This window comes from Macaca thibetana, chromosome 15, assembly GCF_024542745.1.
Source record: "Macaca thibetana thibetana isolate TM-01 chromosome 15, ASM2454274v1, whole genome shotgun sequence".
In the NCBI taxonomy this organism is placed as follows: domain Eukaryota; kingdom Metazoa; phylum Chordata; class Mammalia; order Primates; family Cercopithecidae; genus Macaca; species Macaca thibetana.
In genome coordinates, this window is record NC_065592.1 from 81,171,175 (window position 1) to 81,192,631 (window position 21,457).

Consider the following 21,457-nt stretch of genomic DNA (forward strand, 5'->3'; position numbering starts at 1 on the left):
ACCTTTGTTTCAGCATGCTTTCAGGAGATGTCAGTGGTTTGCCAGTTCATCTTGATTTTCTTTAAAGTTGGCTGCTGTTTGGTGATATTTTGGGGTTTACTTTAATCTCAACAATAAATGGTCTCCATAGTGTTCATCTATTCATTGCATTCAGCACCTAAACAGTACATTATTTTTGGGGATATTCAGTTCAGCCCATCCACTGTGGGAGAATTCACAGTACTATTGATTACATAGGATGGCATTTCCACTTCTAAATGTCATCTTATTTTCCTAACTTGTTGTTTTAATCATCTTTTACACTAGATTTTGAGATCCATTCTGTTTGAGGACCTGTAGTTCAATGAATGAGTTGGGAGTATAACATTTGTCTCATGAAGTTGCTATATTTGTGTAATAATAAACTTAACTCATCAAGGTACTAGTGTAGGCCTTTAGAATTTGGGTATCTTTCTACTGAATGCTTTAGGGATATAAACATTTATTTTACTGGATTTTCATACTACTGTTTAATGCTATAATGTTACCTTATATATTCTATCAAGCATTGTAAGCTCAGACAGATTAGGCAGTAATTTGTCAAAACAAAAAGTAATAATGCTAGCAAAGACAAAGAATTTATGCTAGTTACAGGTGATAAACTAAAGCTTTCCTTGTCCTCACCTTCGTTCTGTGGTCTCTTAACCATAAACATCAATGTAGCAAAGAAAAATTGATTTTATGTTTGAAATTATAATTACCTTGATTTCTTTAGTGATGGTTATTTAAAATACTGAAGCATTTTAAGCATATTTGACATTTGCATTTTAAAATAAAACTGATTTTTTTTAAAAAGTGGAGAAGGCCCATGTAAATCCCTGCCTTTTAGAACACGCATTCCGAATATGGTTTTAAAGCATTTCAACAAAAATGCTTTGATGGAATGCTACAATCACTGCTCATTATCTTGAATTCACTTGCAGGTCATTCGTTCTTAACCGGTTTTTTTTTTTTTTTAAAGTGAGTGTTTACCATGTTTTTACTCCAAAGGAAATCAGTTACAATTGTTTATAATGGGTGCTTATTTAAAAATGAAAGCTCTGAGAAAAACTGCGCTTCTAATTTTTAATACTTCAAACATTACAGATGTTGGCATTGTGATGAAACAGAACTTGCCACTAGTAACATGTTAATGGTCTTTTCCATGGAGCAGTTGGAGATGAAACTGTGTCATAAAATATTTATTAAAATGCTTATATTTCACTGGAAATTTGAGGGTGTACCTGTACTGTACTGAATTCTGTGTTCTAGCAAATATTTCATAATGATGCCTAGTACAAATTTTTATTAATGCAACATGGAGAAAATGGTCGTTCTCTCTTGTCTGATTTGGATTAAAGTAAAATTCCAAGCAGAAGTGCCAGAGCTATTTTTAAATGTACAAGGCATGCATTTTTTTCTTTTAAGATAAATTCTCCATCAAAATAGGACCTAAGATTTAAGAAACAAATATAGTTTATTATGGCTATTTTGTGTTTAGAGAAATACTAATAGATTATGGAAAGTGATTTGCCATTTATTGAGAAGGACCAAAAAGCACATTAAAATATCTAATTTGTTAGTAACTTTTAAAAGTGCAAACTTAAAAAACAAAAAAGTGCCACTTTTTGTTATCTAAGTCTAAGGCTAAGAAGAATGATCATACCAAGGTTGAAGCAGAGGTGGAGAACAAGCACAGTCAGATCTGTTGGGAATGTCAATTGATGTAGACTTTCTCAAGGGTGATGTGTTTACAAGAAGCCTTGCTATACATATCCTCTGATCTAGGAGTTCCACTGCTGGGAATTTAACCTTAGGAAGTAATTGGACAAGGGGCAAAAAAATAAAGACAATGATATTCATGATAGCATTGTTTCTAATCTCAAATATTGGAAACACCTTAAATTTCCATTAGTAGATAATCCATTAGTAGAAAATTAAATCAAGGTACTGAGTACCTTGTAGCTATATAGAATGATACTGTGTAGGAAAAGATGGCATAATATGGTAAGGAGGTGACAACCTGGTATGTATAATATGGTTAAAAAAAGAATGTGCACTAAGACTTGGTGGATATCTATAACAAAATGTTAACAGAGGCTACCACTGAATAGTGGATTGCAGGAAACTTTTACTTTGTTTTTTGCTGCTTTTTTATATATGAAATAAAAACATCTCATAAGCAAAAACTATTGTTATAAATGTATCTATCTTTGATTTAGCACTTCTACTTTGAATAATCTGTCCAACAAAATGAACCTACAAAGATCTTATATAATGTTCAATGCAACATTGTTAAAAATAGTTGAAAAAAATTAACCTAGCTGCTTATTCCCTATTAGAAATATATATAAGAAGGTCATTGAATAGCCATATTTCACGGCCATTGAAATTGAAGATGTAAGTCTATATTTACTGATATAGAAAAGGTGTTCACAACATATAATATGGAAAGGGCAGGTTAATAAACATTGCATTATGTAGATAGGTAGGTATGTACACAGATAAAAATCTGGAATGCTTTTTATTACAATGTCAAAAGTAATTATTTCTGAGTGATGGGATTGTGGGTAATTTTCAACCATTTTTTTCTATGTATCTGTATTTAAAAATTTTTTTACAATAAATAAATATATCTTTATTACCCAAAAAAAGTAAAAATCAAGAACATCAGATATCAAAAAGGAGAAGTAACCAAAAAATATTGTTAGGTACTATGTGAAACACTATGGAGACAGGTGAAGTGAGTGGTACTAGGAAAATTTACTTTATTAAGGTGGTGCCAGGAGAGAGAGTCAGTAACCATGAAAGAAATGAAAATGTTATCAAAAGGTGCTTTCTAAATTCAAAGTGCAGGCCCCCAGATGGCCCCAGTAAATTCTTCAAACATTCAGGGATATTGATATTAAGTAGGGCAACTATGTAGTTTATCGAAGGGAGCTTTAATTGAGAGAATCAGTATAAACTAGAGTGCCCCATGTAAACTTCACAGATGGTCACATTACTATTTCAACTTTGTCTAAGTATAGAGCAAAAGACAGACTTTCAAGATTTTTTAAGATACCAGAATGATCTTAGTACCAAAATTTCACAAAGAGAGCTGGCATTGGTATGTGCCTGTATGTGCACACACACTGCAGATCAATCTTGATGTAAAACCCTTTCATAAAATACCATCAAATAGAATTTAGCAATGCAGGCCGGGCGCTGTGGCTCACGCCTATAATCCCAGAACTTTGGGAGGCCGAGGCAGGCAGATCACTTGAGGTCAGGAGTTCAAGACCAGCCTGGCCAACATGGCAAAACCTCATCTCTACTAAAAATACAAAAATTAGTCAGGCATGGTGGCGCACACCTGTAATCCCATCTATTCGGGAGGCTGAGGCAGGGGAATTGCTTGAACCTGGGAGGCGTAGGCTGCAGTGAGCCGAGATTGCACCACTGCACTCCAACCTGGGTGACAGAGCAAGACTCTGTCAAAAAAAAAAAAAGAAAAAGAAATAATTTAGCAATGCATTAAATAATACCATGATCAAGTAGATACATCACAAGAATTTAAGCTTGGCTCAATTTTGGAGAATCTAGTCCACATATTAGATGAAAAAAGAAAAACCTGTATGGTCATCTTAATAGGTGCCAAAAATACTAAAATTCAACATCTACTAGTACATTAATTTGGGCAGTGGTTACATGACTGTTCAAGTTTGTCAAAACTAACTGAACTGTATTATTTAAAAGAGTGAATTTTATTGCACTAAATTATATACCACTAAAATGAACTTTTAAAGGAATAAATAAAATAAGTTTATGGTAACAAAAAAAATCTGACACATATTCCCAAATAAAAAGAAAAAAATTAAAACTTAGTAAAATAAGTAGAATGCACTCCCATTTAAATCAAATATATGATAAGAATACCGACTTTCACTGAAATTATAAACCTTACACGGAAAGTGCCAGTCAGGAGATAAGGAAATAATAGACATAAATATTGGGAGGAAGTTGCAAAGTTAACATTATTTGCAGATATTTCAACTGCACAGCTAGAAAGAATCGACTGAAAAATTATTGGAAACAACAAGAAAAATCAGTAAGATGAATGGCTAGTTACAACTATGCAGGTGGGAATAGAAGTGGGGAGAAAAGGAAAAAGTGGATGTATACATGATCCGAAGTTTCCACCATCATTCATATGTATGTGACATACACTAGGCCCTACAACTAAGCGCTGCAGGACACTTTACCTATAAGACACAGTGGCTGCCCTTTCTCAGAGACCATGTAGCCAGAGACAGGAGTTGGGTATAAATAAAAATGACAAAGGGCTTTATGGAGCAGTGATCATCAAGGGGCAGAAGAGGAATTCACAGTCCTGGGGAAGGAAGGCACAGACTGTAAAGTAAGGAGAGAGAAGAATGGGTTGTCAGAGATCACAGCTTGTCCTCAGAGCCTAAGACAGCCTTTAGAACCTTTTGATTAGGTCTACCCTATGTTTTACTTTTAAATTTGTTTTTTAGTTGAACATCTACAATTTGTGAGCATCCACATTTTAAAAAATCTAGATTTTTTACCTCTATTAAAAAATTAGAAGCTTGGGCAATGTATGGCATCCATTTCTGCAAGGGCAACTGTTGGGTGGAATTGAGCAGTGGCTGTCAGCCACCCTTAGGTGCCTCGGTCTCTCCAGTCTGTTAAGTGCAAATGCTCTATTCTCTCAGTGCTGTCACCCATTAGTTATCTATCTGTTGGCCCTTGGAGGCATTTCAATAGAAACCCCTGGTGCTGATAATAAAGTAAAGATAGCGGGCAAACCTTCTCCACTCTTGGTCATACAACAGTACTTTTAGAAATTAGCTAGTCATAGTTGCCCTGTTGGGAAAAGCCATGGAAGCATTTGAACAAATGATGAAATGTTAGCCTCAGTAAATGTACAACTTGTTTATTCCCAGTAATGCATCCCTAGTTCCCCTGTATTAGTTTTTAAATTGAAAAATTATTTTAAAAATTGAAAAAGAAGATTGAGAGGCCATCTTTGTGGGGAACTGACCATTGTCTACATCTTCCTCAATTCATTCCTTCTTTTGAATTCTGAGGCATGTGCAGAATGCTTTTTAGCCCAGGGAGATCTTTCTGTTCTGTGACATATCATTAAGATTAATTGAGCCTTTCGATTTTACATTTTCCAAGAGCAAATTAAGTAGGAAAAATGGGACAGGTTTTCACTGTCACTTATACTGTGATTTTTTTTTACATCTGATGGCCAGATTTGTTAGGTATTCGAAAAGCAGTAGCATTAATTGCATTTTCCCTTCATTTTTGCAGAAGGGCAGATGTTTTTTATGTTGTTAATGATGGGTTGGGTTAAACATAAGCAGCACACTGAAAGTGTAACTAGCTATTATTTATGAGAAAAGAACAATGTAATTCCCCAGATTTGGCCAATCTAAAGCTAAGGTTTATTTTATAGACTTCAAATAAATAAATATTTATAACCTATAATTTTGCTCTTTTTTTTTTTTTATTTTTGAGACGGAGTCTCGCTCTATTGCCCAGACTGGAGTGCAATGGTGCAATCTCAGCTCACTGCAAGCTCCACCTCCCGGGTTCACGCCATTCTCCGGCCTCAGCCTCCTGAGTAGTTGGGACTACAGGTGCCTGCCACCACGCCCTGCTAATTTTTTGTTTTTAGTAGAGATGGGGTTTCACCATGTTAGCCAGAATGGTCTCGATCTCCTGACCTCGTGATCCACCCGCCTTGGCCTCCCAAAGTGCTGGGATTGAGCCAGCGCGTCTGGTCAATTTTGCCCTTACTTCTGTGCCCTCAATACACTCTAGGGTTTTGGTTCCATCTGTCTTTCCTTTTGTATCATCGGTATTTTTCTTACTTCTAGTTACTTCTGGGGAAAGAACAAATGTTTAAGGAAATTCTGTCCTCAAGAACACTTCCATGGCCTGTCACAGTGGCATGACATTGCTTGCTTTCCTCTAGTTCTTCGTGAAAATGCCTAGCAGGGTACCTGGTACCCAGTTGGAACTTGAAAAATACTTTGTCAATTTGAATTAGACAAATTCTCGAAAACATAGCCTATCTCACTGCCTCCAGTTTGTTACCACCTGCCTACGGTGTGGCTCCTCTCATCTGGGTTTTCCACACCTTCTTTCCTAGGCTGTCTACTAGAGCTCTCTCTCCAGATCACCAGTTCCTGCCCCCACCCCTGAAAAATCCACAATCGTTATTTCTTCAGCATTTCTGACAAGTGACCTCTGTCCTTCTTTATGCAACAAGCAGCACTCATGGAATATAATCAGAAATACTCTTTGTTTTTGCCCTTTCCTATAAATGTATTCAGTGGGGAAAGGTCTTCCCTGGCTTCTGAATGAAAATTCAAGAACCTTTCTTTCTGCTCACTCTTAGGCAATAAAATGTCCCACTACCAGGTCAAATCACTGTTTCAAGCTGGTATCCCAAGTGTCCAGTGCTATGTAATTAGCTAAGCCTCCGACTTCATTATACTTACTCCTCTCCCTCAGGAAGGGGAGTGGCAAATTAAAAAGCTCAGCTCCTAAGGAGGGGCATGATTCTCTTCGTCTCTTTTCCTGCCGTTTGCCACCAGTCCTCCTGCACCTTGTTGGGGTCCGACTTCTCAGGGTTAAAATAAGGATGAAGGAGACAAGGATCTAGAATAATTTGAGTATTGACTTGGTTGTCTGGAGAGATTGTTGTGCAGTTTATGCTCAAAAGAAGTGCTGTACACAGGGGTCCCCAGCCCCTGGGACGTGGACTGGTACCAGTCCGTGGCCTGTAAGGAACCAGGCCACATAGCAGGAGGTGAGTGGCAGGCCAGCGAGCCTTACTGCCTGAGCCCCGCCTCCTGTTGGATCAGTGGCAGCATTAGATTCTCACAGAAGCCAAACCCTATTGTGAACTGTGCATTTGAGGGATCTAGGTTGCTCACTCCTTATGAGAATCTAATGATCTGAGGTAGAAGAGTTTCATCCCCAAACCATCCCCCTTGCACTGCCCACCCCATCCCATGGAAAAAATGGCCTTCCATGAAACTGATCTGGTGCCAAAAAGGTTGGGGACTGCTGCTGTAGTGGGTTTGGGGTAGAACTGAGTTCATGTGTAGATGCGTTTGAAGAATCTGTGGAACATATAGTAGAAATGTCTCATAAGTAACTATGACAGTCTGGAGATGTCAGCCCTATCTAGAGATAGAAATTTGAGAGATATCAGCATATTGATCATAGTTAAAACCATGGGAGTGGTTGCTGTTTCATAGAGAAAGAGTGTGAAGTGAAAGAGGAATCTAGAGATCAAACATTAGGGAGCAATCCTTACAGACTTCATCAACCATCCTAGCTCTCTCTTGGATGCCTTTTTCGCCCTGAAGAAATCATTGGCTCCTTCTGAACCTCAGATTCTCTGCTGATGAAAGTTAGTGAGGGTGATTTCTAAAGTCCCTTTCAGATCTGACATGTTGTGGTTCTATCCCTTTGCATTAGTTTTCACAACTGCTTTGGGACAAATAGGGCATTTACTAATTGCTTAATTTTATAAACTCGCTAGTATCTGTAAGCCCATACAATTATATGGACCCCTCATCTATCTTTCTGATAAGCAGAATGGCTATCCTGTATACCTCAACTCCACCAACAGTCTTCAAAGAAAACCTGGAACACCTTGAAAATGGCAGCTTGGAAAAACCCAGTTGTATTTCATGTGTGTCAATAGGGAATGATGATTAAGAGCTCAGCTTCTGAAGCCAGACCCCTGGGCTCAAATTCCTCTACTGTCACCTGAGGCAACTTAGTTAACCTCTCCTTTCTGTGTCTCATTTCCCTTATCTATAAAATGAGGGTAAGAATCCTAGAAATGGAATGAGTTAATATACACAAAATACTTAGCAAGGTACTTGGCACATAGGCCCTTGCTGGGTGTGAACTACCATGGTGTGATAATGATAATGATAAGACAGCCTTGTCTGATGAAAAGTGTCTTAACTGCAAGGGCTGAAGAAGGTTACTATCTTAGACTTTTAGTTCCAAAAGCAGAGTGAAGAAAAAAAAACCTGTACCGTTTCCTAGTAAGTGGGAACTTTCAGATGGCTGAACTCTGTGGGTGATAAAAATTCATTTCCTACTATCAAATTGAGCTACAGTTGAAAAAGTTGTGGATACTGAAATACAGTTGTATTCAGTTTATAAATCTGTATGGGGTAGGAGGAATTAGAACACACCTACCCTTAATATTTTTTCTTTTTGTTGCATTTACTGGTCATATTTAGCTCAAAGGAAAGCTGCATGAAAAGAGAAGAAACTGCCCGCTCTCTCTGTAATATGCCTTTTTATCTTAAAGCATCTTAGAGGCTAAGGAATTCTTGGCTGTAAAGTTGTCACCTTCTAAAACCAAAAAATTTCCCTAAGGCATGTTGCTTATGAATCTCTAGGTTTGCAGCAGCAGCTTCAAACTTCTTTTGAACATTTGACCTGCTCCTCCAAACATCTCTCTAGATGTCAGCTACGTGGAGGGAAAGACACACCTTAAGGAATAGTAACTACCGAAACTTCTTGAATCTTCTCTCCGTTTCTTCCTCTTTGCTCTTCTTATTTTATCTGAGAGAGGCTGGGTTCAACCTGTTTGTCAGGCACAGCCAAATATGTGTCCCCCTGCAGTTTATTGTATGCCAAGAAGGATGGTGACATGACAGCGGTAATTCAAAATGGGGTTTTAAGTGAATAAATAAGAATAAGCCTTTGGGATTAGTCCCAATTGAAAAGTTCAGCGCTACTGGGGAGGGTAGCCGCTACTGTTGGGGATTAACAAATGGCTTGCTGTAGGGAATAGTATTCACTGATCCAGCCACATTTTAGTTATTGATGGCCTCTCTGCCCCAGTGCCCATCTCTCTTCCCAGATGCACAGATTCTGCTGCAAAGATCTTAGAAATGTGGTTTTGCCCAATTATCCTACTCAGAAACTGTGCCTGCTTGTATATGAACCTTCCAATTCATAGTTTTTAGACCACAGAAAACGTATAGCTCTATAATTACTATATAACCTTAGGGAAGAAGACGAAGAATTTCCTTCCACAGAATCAAACTGAAAGTAAGAAAACAGAGGAAGCCTTCTGGTAAGAGTGGTAGAAAAAGGGTAGGATCATTTTGTGATCATGGCACTGAATATGTGAATAAAGAACTCTGTTATAGGCCTTTACTGTTTGCAAGGCCTTTTATGGACACCACATAATTTTATCTTTACAACGAAAAGGCTTCATCCCCGCTTCATAAGTGACAAAAGTGAAGCCTAGAGAGGTTGACAGACTTGCCCAAAGTCCCACTACTGCAAGTACGATAATCTGACTCCAAGTTTGGTTCTTTCTTTGCTGTGGTCTTTCTGTGTACTAATGCACTGACCTCTTAAGTTTCCCAAACACCCACCCAGCTGAAAGGTCCAAGTATATAAATCCAACGAGATTTGCAGCCTTTGCATGTTTTAAAGTTTATACATTATCCATAAAGCCAACAGTTCCCCCACCCCCTTGACAAATGGATTAATCCTTCAAGGGAAGGATAGCAGACAGGCAGAGAGCAGCATTTCACCAAAGAAAGGGCTATCAATTATACTCTTGGATTATGGCCTAGGAGGGTTTTAATGTTGAAGAGAAGGCACCAAAAAATGGACAGTGAGGAACAAGGAGAGATATCAATCCTGTTTTCTATTCTATTCAAAAGACTTAAGGGATTAGAGACTGGGGGTTAGATGGCTATTTTAATATCTTCCTTTATAGTCCCCCATGGAAAAAACTGAACAAAGTAACTACAGTCCACAATTACTTGTTTACTTGAATTGTGCTGAGGGCCTAGCCTGTAAGATTCTTCCATCAAGTCTCTGAGGCCCCTTTCTATCTGTTCACTGTCTCCACAAGAAGGATATGTCTCCATGCAGTGGTGTGATGGCTTTTCAGTTTATCAAAGTTGAGAGGGCTCAGTAGCCCCTTTGTACACTTCTACCTTGATTTTCTAATCTTTGCTGTTGCTCTGAAGTTTTAAGGATTAGATTAAGTAATTTGAAGGTAGATAACATGGAGGGTGTCTGTACTTAACGGGCCCTCAATAATTATTTGTAAATTGAATGGTTGGTAAATTTCTGAGATCATCTATTATTTTCTTTCATCAGAATAACCAAATAAGTTCTTGGTGGCCAGAATTGTGTCCTTAAATACAATTCTTGTTCTTCACATATGTTCTAACAGCCCACGCTGAGTTCCTATGATGCTACTTTAATTCTGTTCCATTTCATGAATTATTCTAGGAGGATACCACTGAAAGGCAGCAGAGCCGACTTTGCTTGAACAAAATACACAAAGCTTGCAGTTGAGAAAATAAAAGGCAATAAAATGGGCTTCATTTCCTCCTTATTGCTTTCTTAGAAGTAACTAACTTTAAGGGTACTGTGGGAACAGGGCCAAGAAAAGCTGATGGTTCTATTCTTGGTGATCTGTAACTGGATTCAGACAAGTCTTCAGAGTTTATGTGAGGTTGCTGGAGTCTACTGGTGTTTAGGGCCCCAATGAAATGCAACTTTAGGGGTGTGTGTGTGTTTCTCTTTTCTCTCTACTGTCAAGTTAGCTCTCTTCCACTGATACTGTTGTCTGTCAGAGAGATTTGGAAGCTCAGCATTCCAGTTTAGATTTCTGGTTAGTGCTTGAATAAGGTATCTTCCTTCCAATTGAAGTACATACATTCTTATCCTATTCTCTCCTTCTCCATTTACATTCCATGGTGGTTTTGTCCATATCAAGAACATTTTAAGATCAACTTTATATAGAAACGTGTATACATTTCAAATATTTTGATAATGTTTTCCATATGTGTACACCCGTGTAAACTAGCACACAGATCAGGATATAGAACATTTTCTTGTAGACCTTCCCAGTCAGTCCTAAGGGTAACCACTATAATAGTCCCCGCTCATCCAAGGGGAAATGTTCCAAGACCCCCAGTGGATGCCTGAAACCGCAGAAACCAAATACTATATGTGTATGGCTACATAGTACTAGAGCTAATTCGTCCTTCCATGTTTTATGTCTGGTGCCTCTTTTGTATTTTTATCAATGTAGATTCTACTGGACATCTTCCAGAAGAGGCCAGTTTCATTGCAATTGAAGTCTCACTCAGATAGTATCTTTTTTCCTTGATAAACTTCTTCAGCTCTGCTGGAAATGTGGCAGCAGCTTCTTCATTGGCAGACATAACCTCTCTAGTAAATTTTATATTTGTCAATCCAAACCTATTCCCAAATCGGTGTAACCATCACTTATTTGCAGTAAGTGGCTTGGTGTCACTCATTTCAGGAGATCCCTTGCTGAAATCTTCATATAGGCTCACTGCTTTCTGATGCAACACATTGCTATCAATTGGAATGCTTTCTGCTCATCTCTTCCACCCACAAATTTAATGCCCTTTCCATCTTCACTAAGCACTTATCACACACTGTCACCATAACTTTTGCAATTTGAGGTGCGACAGCAAAACTAGCACAAATTTCTTTTTTCTTCTTCACAACTTCATGGATAGAGGATTTGTTCTTACCACAGATCTTAGCAATCTCAGCATATTTTTTTTTCACCTTTTCACTTAGAGGAAGCACTTTACAGCTTCTATTTGGCATATTACAATTGCCAGCATCACTACTCTTGTGCTTTGGGGCCACTATTAAGTCAAATAAGAGTTACTCAAACAGAAGCACTGCCACAGCAGTCAATCTGGTAACTGAGATGGCTACTAAGTGACTAATGGGCAGGGAGCATAGACAGCATGGATACACTGGTTGTAGGGATGATTCACGTCCCGGGTCAGATGGAGCGCGATGGTACCGGATTTTATCATGCCACTCACTCACATCAGCATGCAATTTAAAACTCATGAATTGTTTATTTCTGGAATTTTCCATTTGATATTTTTGGACCAACGTTGGGCATAGGTTAACCGAAGCTGTGGGTAGGAGGGGACTACTGTATTTTGACTTCTAAGTTGGTTTTGGCTGTTTTGGGACTTCATAACACTGAAGTCATAGTGTATGTATTCTTTTGTACTTAATTTATTTCATTCAACATTATATTGTAACTCATCCATGTTGTTGGGTAAAGAGTTCCATTGTATAATTATGATTGTTTGAGTCTGGAGCTATTACAAATAATAATAATGCAAGAAACATTCTCATGCATGTCTTTTAGTAGACATGCCCTCATTTCTCTTGGTAATATCGTCAGGAGCAGGATTCCTTAGTCGTGGGCTATAAATATATTTTCTTTTAATAGGTACAGCAAAACATTTTTCCTAAGTGGTTGTAACAGTTAACCCTAAGTTCCTATGGTTTTAGAGCACAGTTTTTCCTGCAATATTTTTACTGTAGGTTGTTGATGCTAATTAATGTGGAATATTGAGGTATTTGCCAGCCCATTTCAGATTATACACATACACACATTTTTGTATTTTACATTCATTCAGTTTGGATTCAGAGGTGGAAATTTGCCTTGTCATATATTTGGAAATTTAATAGTGAAAAATTGTCCTTAGAAGTTAAAAGAAAACTATCTAGTAATAATATTTTTCTAAGTGCCTACTCCCTGCTAGTCACTTTAAACATTCTAGTCCCACTTATTCCTCATTGCGATCTTATAAATTAGATATTAGATTGGGACTCTGTCCCAATACTAGATATTGTTTTGCTCATTTTTAAGCTGTTTATTTATTTTTATTTTATAAGATGGGGTCTTTCTTGCCCAAGCTGGTCATGAACTCCTGGGCTCAACAGTGCTTCCATTTCAGCCTCCCAAAGTGCCAGGATTACAGGCATGAGCCACCACGCCTGGCCCTAAACTATTTATTTTTAACCTAAAAATAAGTTATATCTTTTGCTTTAAAATCTAATGTTAATCACAATAAAGTTTAACTATTGAATAGATGTCTGGTTTTGTGGCTTCAGAGTGAGAATGAATCTTGACTAAGAGTGGTATTTAATTTATGGAGTGAAACCAGAAGGGGGAAGTGAGCCAGGGAGGTTCCTTGGATCCTGCCTCTGGCATTATTCATTTGCAGCTGGCTACATTGCATTTTATGGCTGCTATTTTCTCTCATTTGTCCTTGATTCCTTCGAAAGGAAGTAAGTAACTCAATATATTAAACACTGCCTAGAATCCTCAGTACTGAACATTTTAATTCTATCAAATTTTTATGAGCATATGGTTGAAAAAGAAAGAAAACCTAGGGCTTCAGTTTCTTAGTTCACATAATGAGTAGTTCCAGTAACACACTTGCATGGGCTGGAGGGCGCTCTAAATAATAATAATATTCCTGATATTTAAAAAATATATCAAGGTATGGAGCTCCTAGAATCAGTGTAGAAAAGCCTGTTAGACTGGATTTTCAAATAGTAGAGTTCTCTTCCCTTTTAGACAAAGCTATATTAATCCATCCTTTCATTCATTATCATGCATTCACACAATGATTCAACAAGTACTTATTGAGTACAATGTGCCAGGCCCTGTTCTAGATATTAAGCATATAACAGAGAACAAAACAAAGGTCTTTCGCTTGTGGAGCTTACCTTCTCAGGAGAGAAAGAGGCAAGAAAATATATACATATATGTCATGTGGTACTCCGGAGGAAAATAAAAACAGAGTAAGGGGCATGCGAATGTACACTTGGTGTTGAGAACTGCGATTGCTTTTTATAAGGAACAGTTATGAAAGCCTCTCAGTCAGTATTAATATTTGTGCTGGGACCGGAAGTGTCAGTCAATTCTCTGTCCCCAACTCTACAAGGACAAGGGTAGAAACTGGGAAACCAGCTAAGATCTCTAATAGGTGTGTTCAGGCAAGAACCAAATAGCATAGATGTTTCATTTTGTGGGCTCATCACCATCCTTGTGTTTTATTAGTAAAGGTAATTATTATGTTTATCCAGACATGGATGAACAATATCTGGCACATTTGAGCCACATTGGTAATAATTTAGTAATATGCAAGTTAACAGTAATATGCTGTGGGTATTATAAAGTGAGTTCTATATTTAATGTTCTTTTGTACTTACCTAATATTAATTTTTTTGTAGACATTTCCTCCTCTCTCCTGTTTTCATTGAATAATTTGTAGCATGCTTTCAGCCACTTACAGTTGAACTTCAGTCATTTGTGTCTCCTGTTCATCCTCTGCACATCCATGCTGTTAGGTTCTGTTGTTGCCTGGTCTCCCAAATCTATCTCCTTCTTCTGCCTTTCCCAACTTTGGTTTTAGACCTTTCTTTCATCGCAGAATTAGCCATCCTTCTCTAATTCATGTGAAATTCTCTTTAATCCATGTGAAATTCAGAGAAAACAATACAGGTTTTCAAAATGAGTCCTTGATTCAAATTGGTTCAGATCTTTGTTCTTCCGTGTACTGACTGTAGTACCTTTTGCAGTTTTTGAACTTCAATCATTCCTTCACAAAATGAGCATAACAATATCTACGCAGTGAGGATTAAGTGGGATTATGGAGTGTTTAAAGTACCTAGCAGGGAGTAGGCACTTAGAAAATGTTGGTTCTTTCTACCTTCTGTTCTTCTGCTTCAGATCTCTTAATTTCTACAGCTCTAAATGTGCTCTTTTCCTCTCTCAGTAAATAATACTACCATCTCACCAGTTTAAATAAAACAAGCTATGAGTCCCCTTCGAATAATCTATTTCTTTCACAATCTAAATTTAATCCATCTGCAAATCCTATTGGTTCTAACTCAACACATAGCCTCAGTCTCTCTACTTCTCCCCATTGACACTGCTACAACCCTAGTCCAAGAATCTTATCTGTATTGTTGCCATAGGCCCTGAATTCATCCTTCTGCCTCCACTGTGGTCCTCTTTCAGCCTGTTTTCCACAGAGCCTAAGTGATATTTAAAACATAAACCAGATAATATCATTCCCCTGCTTAAAACCCTCCAGTGGCTTTTCATCATACTCAGAATGAGATCCAACTCTTACCCTCTGCTAACACTCGCCGCTCTTATGCTTCAGCAGCACTGCCCTTCTTTCTTTTTCCGCTTACTCATCAAACTCATGGCTGCCTCGGGCCTTAGCACTTGCTATTCTCTCTGCTTGGAATACTCATTCCCCAGATGTCCACGTGACTTGCTGCTGCTTGTCATTTAGATCTCAGCTCTAATTGTCCGCTGCCTTCTATCAGTAGTACTCCATCACACCATCTTGTTTTTCCTAAGGCTTTACCACTATCTGAAAATAGCCTGCGTTTATTTCTGTATTTTCCCCTCAGTAAGAATTAAAAGTTCTCAGACTAGGGCCCATTTCCTAGCAGTGTTTGGCACATAGTAAGTATGCTGGAAAAAAAAAAAAAAAAAACCTTGACTGAATAAATGAACAAATAAACTCACTTTTAATGAGCTATCAAGGTTTCATATTAATTACATGAGCCAAGAATAGTGTTTTTATTTTTAAAATGTGAGGACCTACTGGTTTTCCTTTAATCCTTCATACTTCACACATATGCTTGTGCTGGAACTATGACTGTCAATCAGTATCAGTACCATCCCCTGTTTTGGCTTTTTCCCCTAACCTAAACAGTTCTCATTTACTTTTCTCTCCATCTCCACTTCCACACTGTCACCTTAGTGCAAATTACCATCCTCTCTGGCCTTTTTTCTGTAAGGTTTTAATCTCCCAGTATTTGTTCTCCAGACTGCAGGCCAGTGAGCTTTTCAGTTGCTATTATACCCATGCTTGAAAACCCTTTAAGTTTTCATTGTTCTCAAGATAAAGACCAGAATGTGGTCTGGTCCACCACCTCACGTCACGCCAGCCCTCACTCTCCACTCCAGGCCACACTTTCTCCTCCCCTCCTGGTTCCCGCCTGCCACCTGGCTGGGTCGCCCTTGCTTCCCGCTTCCTGCGAAGTTTTACATCGCACCCATTTCGCCCACTTCTTCGGATTTCAGGACACTGTTCCTTCCTCGAGGAAGCCCTCCCTGATTCGCAAGCGCCACTCCCCGTCATACAGCCCCACATCACCATGGGCCTCTCTTTCAGGGCTTTGTTCGTTTTATAAATATGTACTCCAGAATATGACAATCTTATTGACGTTCGTCAATGCCAGTTTGCGCTCAATAGCTATTTGCTGAAGGAATATACGGACTAGCGGCCCGACCACTCCTCGCCCCTCCCCTACCACTGCCGCGCAGATACTACGCATAAAGCAGGCGCCTCGAGGACGGACATCGCGAGCGCCTGCGCGAAGGGGTACGCATGCGCAGAGGGGCCAGCCCGCTGACAGATTCTCGGTGGCGGCGGCAGCGGCGGCGGCCCTGGACTGCGGGGAATGGGAATCCTAGGTCCCTGACTGAGCACCTCCCCCGCCTCCCTGCCCCCGACATGGCTCAGGAGAAGATGGAGCTAGACCTGGAGCTGCCTCCGGGTACGGGCGGGAGCCCGGCGGAGGGCGGCGGCAGCGGCGGCGGCGGGGGCCTCAGGAGGTCTAACAGCGCCCCCCTGATCCACGGCCTCAGTGACACTTCGCCGGTGTTCCAGGCCGAGGCGCCGAGCGCCAGGCGGAACAGCACAACGTTCCCGAGCCGCCACGGCCTGCTGCTACCGGCCTCCCCTGTCCGCATGCACAGCAGCCGCTTGCACCAGATCAAACAAGAAGAGGGTATGGACTTGATCAACCGAGAGACGGTCCACGAACGGGAGGTGCAGACCGCAATGCAGATAAGCCACTCCTGGGAGGAAAGTTTCAGCCTGAGTGACAACGACGTGGAGAAATCCGCCTCCCCCAAGCGCATCGATTTCATTCCTGTGTCACCGGCACCGTCACCCACTCGGGGAATTGGGAAGCAGTGTTTTTCGCCATCCTTGCAAAGTTTTGTAAGTAGCAACGGATTGCCTCCAAGCCCTATTCCCAGCCCAACGACCCGATTTACCACCCGGAGAAGCCAGAGCCCCATCAATTGCATTAGACCAAGTGTTCTTGGACCATTGAAAAGAAAATGTGAAATGGAAACTGATTATCAGCCAAAGAGATTTTTCCAGGGCATCACCAACATGCTTTCTTCTGACGTTGCACAGCTGTCAGATCCTGGTGTGTGTGTATCTTCGGATACCCTTGATGGAAACAGCAGCAGTGCCGGATCTTCTTGTAACTCACCAGCGAAAGTCAGCACTACCACCGACTCTCCTGTGTCACCTGCCCAAGCGGCTTCTCCATTTATTCCACTAGATGAACTTTCGTCTAAGTGATTCACTCATCCTGAGACTTTCTTTTTGCAGTGGAGAGAGAGAATAATCAAGTTGGGGCAAACACTGAACTTTGTCAATTAATTTGAGGCTATTTCCTATTCGACCCCTTTTCTTTTTTGAAATTTCCTGAAATGATGTTATTCTAGAGAACTTCTATGTCAGGTTCCTGCGGATACCTTTGAATTCAGTGTAGTAATATTTTCAGACGTTTCCCCAATAAGTGTGTTGAAGCATACATCTTTACGCTGCTACTATGTCTAAATACATATGTTATCCCTTGATTTTTTTAAATAATTGAGAGCTCTATTTATTTATGGGATTATTAAGTTCTGATGAAAATATAAATGTTGACTTAATCAGCATAGTAAACTGATGTTTAAAATTCCATACTTCATGCCCACACTAATTTTTAATGTTATTTTCAGTGGTTTGCCGATTTCCATTTGATGAAGAACTATACAGCTTAAAAAAAAAAATACGTTAGTTATATCAATCTAGTGGTTGTCTGTTTTACCCAGGAATTCTTGGATATTTAGTTTTCTGGGTACCGAAGTGGGTGGGAGGGGGAATGATTAGAGAACAAATTATAAAAGTTTGCAACAAATCCTTTCAAATTAAGTATATAAAAGTAAACTTTTAAGGAAAACATTTTTAATGAGATTTTAATAGTAATTCTAGTCAGTCATACAACTATATTATAGAGAAAATAAAAATTTTCCTTTTTTTTTTTTTTTTAACCAGAAAGTGCATTTGCTTGGGTGCAATCCTAAAGTGAAATGGGACAGTGCCTTGCAGTCTTTGCCCACTGTACATAGGCTAAGGCTAAGCTCTTTGTACTACTGCAAACGTAAAAGTTTTTCAAATGTAGAAAATGTGTGGGAAGGCTTGTTGAACTTTGGCGCGCCCAGGTAAACAATACTCTCTCTCAATTGTTGATATACTTTAAAATATTCAGTTGTGCCTCAGTTCCAAAAATTATTGCCAACCAGGAGCCAGAGCAATTTTTGGCTACTTTTCTGCTCTGCCCATCTGTCACCTTACTGGTTTTCCCTTGTTCAGGAAGGAAGCAGCTGTTTCCTTGCCAACAGGTCCCTTCCTCCATCTCCCACCAAAGTAGGGCACCATTGATTAGACAAAGGTACAGTGTAACTTGGATTTCTGACAGCAACAACAGGACTGAATTGTTTAACCTCTGTGGTTAAAGCTACAGCTTGAGTTGACTGCCTTGGGGATGTCCATTAATTAAGGGGTGATGATTTGCAAGAGAAAATTAGTGGAGAGTCACATAGGTAAATCATTATTTAACTTAGGTTTTGCTAAAGGTAGAATAGTCGAATGTTCTTTTCTTTGCCTTTACAATTAAGACAATAAGAATAACAAATTTTTCTTAATATTCTTCCTTATACCTCATATAGCTTCCTTAACTAGATAGTTTGACAGAAAGAATGGCATACAAAGAGGAAAGGGGAAAAATGACTCAGAACAAGACAAAAGCTCTGACTTTTTAAAGTTATCACTTACAGAGACTAACAATTTTGTGGAATTTTTACGACTATGAAAATAAATGGAACTGGTCAACTCTTGATGGTTGCCTCAAGATGGAGTGAAATTGCATTGAGGGTAAGACTGTGTCCACAGGTTTAAAATTCTCTCTTCTGAGTAATAGTGTTCATGTGCTCCCATTCTCAACCTTGTTCTTCAAATTCAAACTTAAATAGTCTGACTTCTTGTTGGATAACTTGCCCTGCCTCCAGAGGTATTTAAACTTCATTATCTTCAACACAGAAATTGTTAATCTTCTCACTTCACCTATTCTTGCATTATCTCAATTGATGTCATCACTAATTTCCTAAACTAGAAATCATGGAAGCATCTTTGACTTTTCCTTTTCTCTGTTGGATTAGCTTAATCACCAAGTCCTGTCAACTTCTGAAATGAATCTCAAATTTCTTCCCTTCTCTATCTGTTGCCCCTGATTTTGCCTTAAGTTTTTGCCTGAGTGATCTCCCAGGCTGTTTTCTGTCTCCTTTTGGTTCAGTCTTTATACTGCCTCTTGAGAAATCTTTCTAAAATTTAAACTTGATATTTTTCACCCTCTTGCTTGAAAACTTCATTTGCTTCCCCATTTCCTACTCTTTAAGGAATGATTTCTTTAGCCTCAGATAGAAGGTTCTTTATGATCTGGCCATATTCTGCAATAGCTTCAATCCTCTCCTCATCTCTGTTCCCGTATATGTCTGTCTTTCTTATTCTACAAACATTAGACCACTTGATATTCTTTAAATATGTCATACTTTCATGTATCTGTGCTTTGGGATAGATTGTTCCTTCTCCCTAAAATGCCATTCCTATCCTTTTCAGGGAGGCAAATTGCACGTGAGTTTAAGTAGAAGGCAATGTATACCTGCTGATTATAAAATATTTAAACAGTGTACATATCTATGTGGTTTTAAAAGTCTGCTTTTAACTATGTAAAAGTCATCTTCCCTTTCAACAGGTAACTTCTGTTAACAACTTGGTATATATTGTACAAGATGTGTTACTGGCATTTCCATGTATATATGTATATAAATGCAGGAAACCAACATGTCCTTGATACCTCTCTTCTTTTCTTTCTCCCATGTCTAATCATTCCTCAAGTCTTACTGATTTTATCAGCTGGAATCTATCTCCTTATTTCTACCTCTATTGCCACTCTGGTCCCGGCTACCAGCATTTCCCTCTTAGACTTCTGAAGCAACTTGCTAACTCCCACTTGTGCTCATCACACTCACTCTGGTCAGCTATCCTTTCATTCTCTATACAGCGACTAGAGTCATCCTTTTAAAATTGTGGACCTGATCCTTCCATCTCCCAACTGAAAGCTTTTCATTTGCTTCCTGTTCTCATGAGTATGCCAAAATGTATTAATTCTGGGCTAGGAGGCCCTGAGGAATTTGGTCCTTCCCTCCTCCCCCATTGTTTTCTGTGCTTTGCCCTCACTGGCTTGCTTTTGTCTTCCTTAAATACATCCTATTCTCTCCTATTTTAGATCCTTTTCCTAGAGGGTATGGAAACATTTATTTCTGTAAGCTTATTCTATATAGATGGGAAGTTTTTAAATCAAATAAGGTTCTAAGGGTATATGGACAATTTTCATGATCATAACATTGTTCATAACTTCCATCATTATTCTGTAGACTCTAAGGGCTTACTTAGCTCGTGTAAGAATTATCCTTCAAAAAGCATTTTTAAGGTATTAGTGTTGGTAATCTATAAACTTTGTGCAAGAAGTCCTCAAGTCAATAGCAACATTTATTTAAAGTACAGTTTGTCATATATAATAAACCTCTGGTATATTTTCCTTTATTATGTTTGTTAAAAACACAGTATATATGGGAGAAATAATTAAGAATCATTAAATCCAAGGCTGCTGGATGTTAGGACCCTTAAGCGTACTTAAAAGATTGATTGTAATCAAGAATAACTTGTATCAGATTCCCTTCCAGTGATTCACATTTATGAGTTCAACCAGTTTCATACCTGTAGCAAGAGACCACTTTATTTGGCAATAAAATTGGGGAAGGAATCAAGACTTAAATGAGGAAAACAGGTCTGAAAACATTTTTTTTTTCAGGGTATGTTTATAGATTAGTAGAACAATTTTGAAGATCTAACAGAGGTGGGATTCAGGGGAATGGTTGCCAGACAATTGAACCAAGAAGATGATGATCATTTCTTGAGTAGCACCAGAGAACAGAAGAAAGAGTTGGCCTTAGAAAGGAGGTCTGGAAACTTATTTTTCTTCTGAAACAGGAAGGAGACTGAAAAGGCTAGGCAAAGGTATCCGTAAATGTTGAATTGATTTGCTGTTGCAGGGGTTTAGGGGTATAGAGGTAGGTATATGAAAAGTAGAATTTGTTTCTGATTGTGCCTATTTTCCAATTATTGAGGAATCTAGGATACATGAGAATAGGGACAGATCATTTGGAAGCTTGAGTGCAGTAAAGGTTTAATGTTGCCTCTATGAGAATCTAAAGGAGTAAGTTAAGGATGAGTAGAAGGCTTATTATGCTATGTTGGATGCCAGGTTGCAGTTGGATGGCAGGCACAAGGAAGTGGGTTGGATTGACTAGGTTTGGGAATTGGTTAAGTAGGTGCTAGGTAAAGCC

General features: G+C 38.9%; 2 protein-coding genes across 6 annotated transcripts in view; both read left to right on the forward strand.

Annotated features, from left to right (window-relative positions):
- PIP5K1B (phosphatidylinositol-4-phosphate 5-kinase type 1 beta) overlaps positions 1-21,457 on the forward strand; it is a 306,204-nt gene that overhangs the window by 59,299 nt on the left and 225,448 nt on the right. The gene's annotated exons all lie outside the window — the stretch shown is intronic.
- PABIR1 (PP2A Aalpha (PPP2R1A) and B55A (PPP2R2A) interacting phosphatase regulator 1) lies at positions 16,290-20,895 on the forward strand. The gene has a single exon (XM_050761243.1). It carries the CDS (start codon positions 16,317-16,319, stop codon positions 17,304-17,306), a length of 990 nt encoding a protein of 329 aa, XP_050617200.1. The 5' UTR covers positions 16,290-16,316; the 3' UTR covers positions 17,307-20,895.

What these genes read in the sequence shown, in the direction of transcription:
- PABIR1 (XM_050761243.1), top strand. Translation starts at nt 16,317, where the DNA reads ATGCGCAGAGGGGCCAGCCCGCTGACAGATTCTCGGTGGCGGCGGCAG.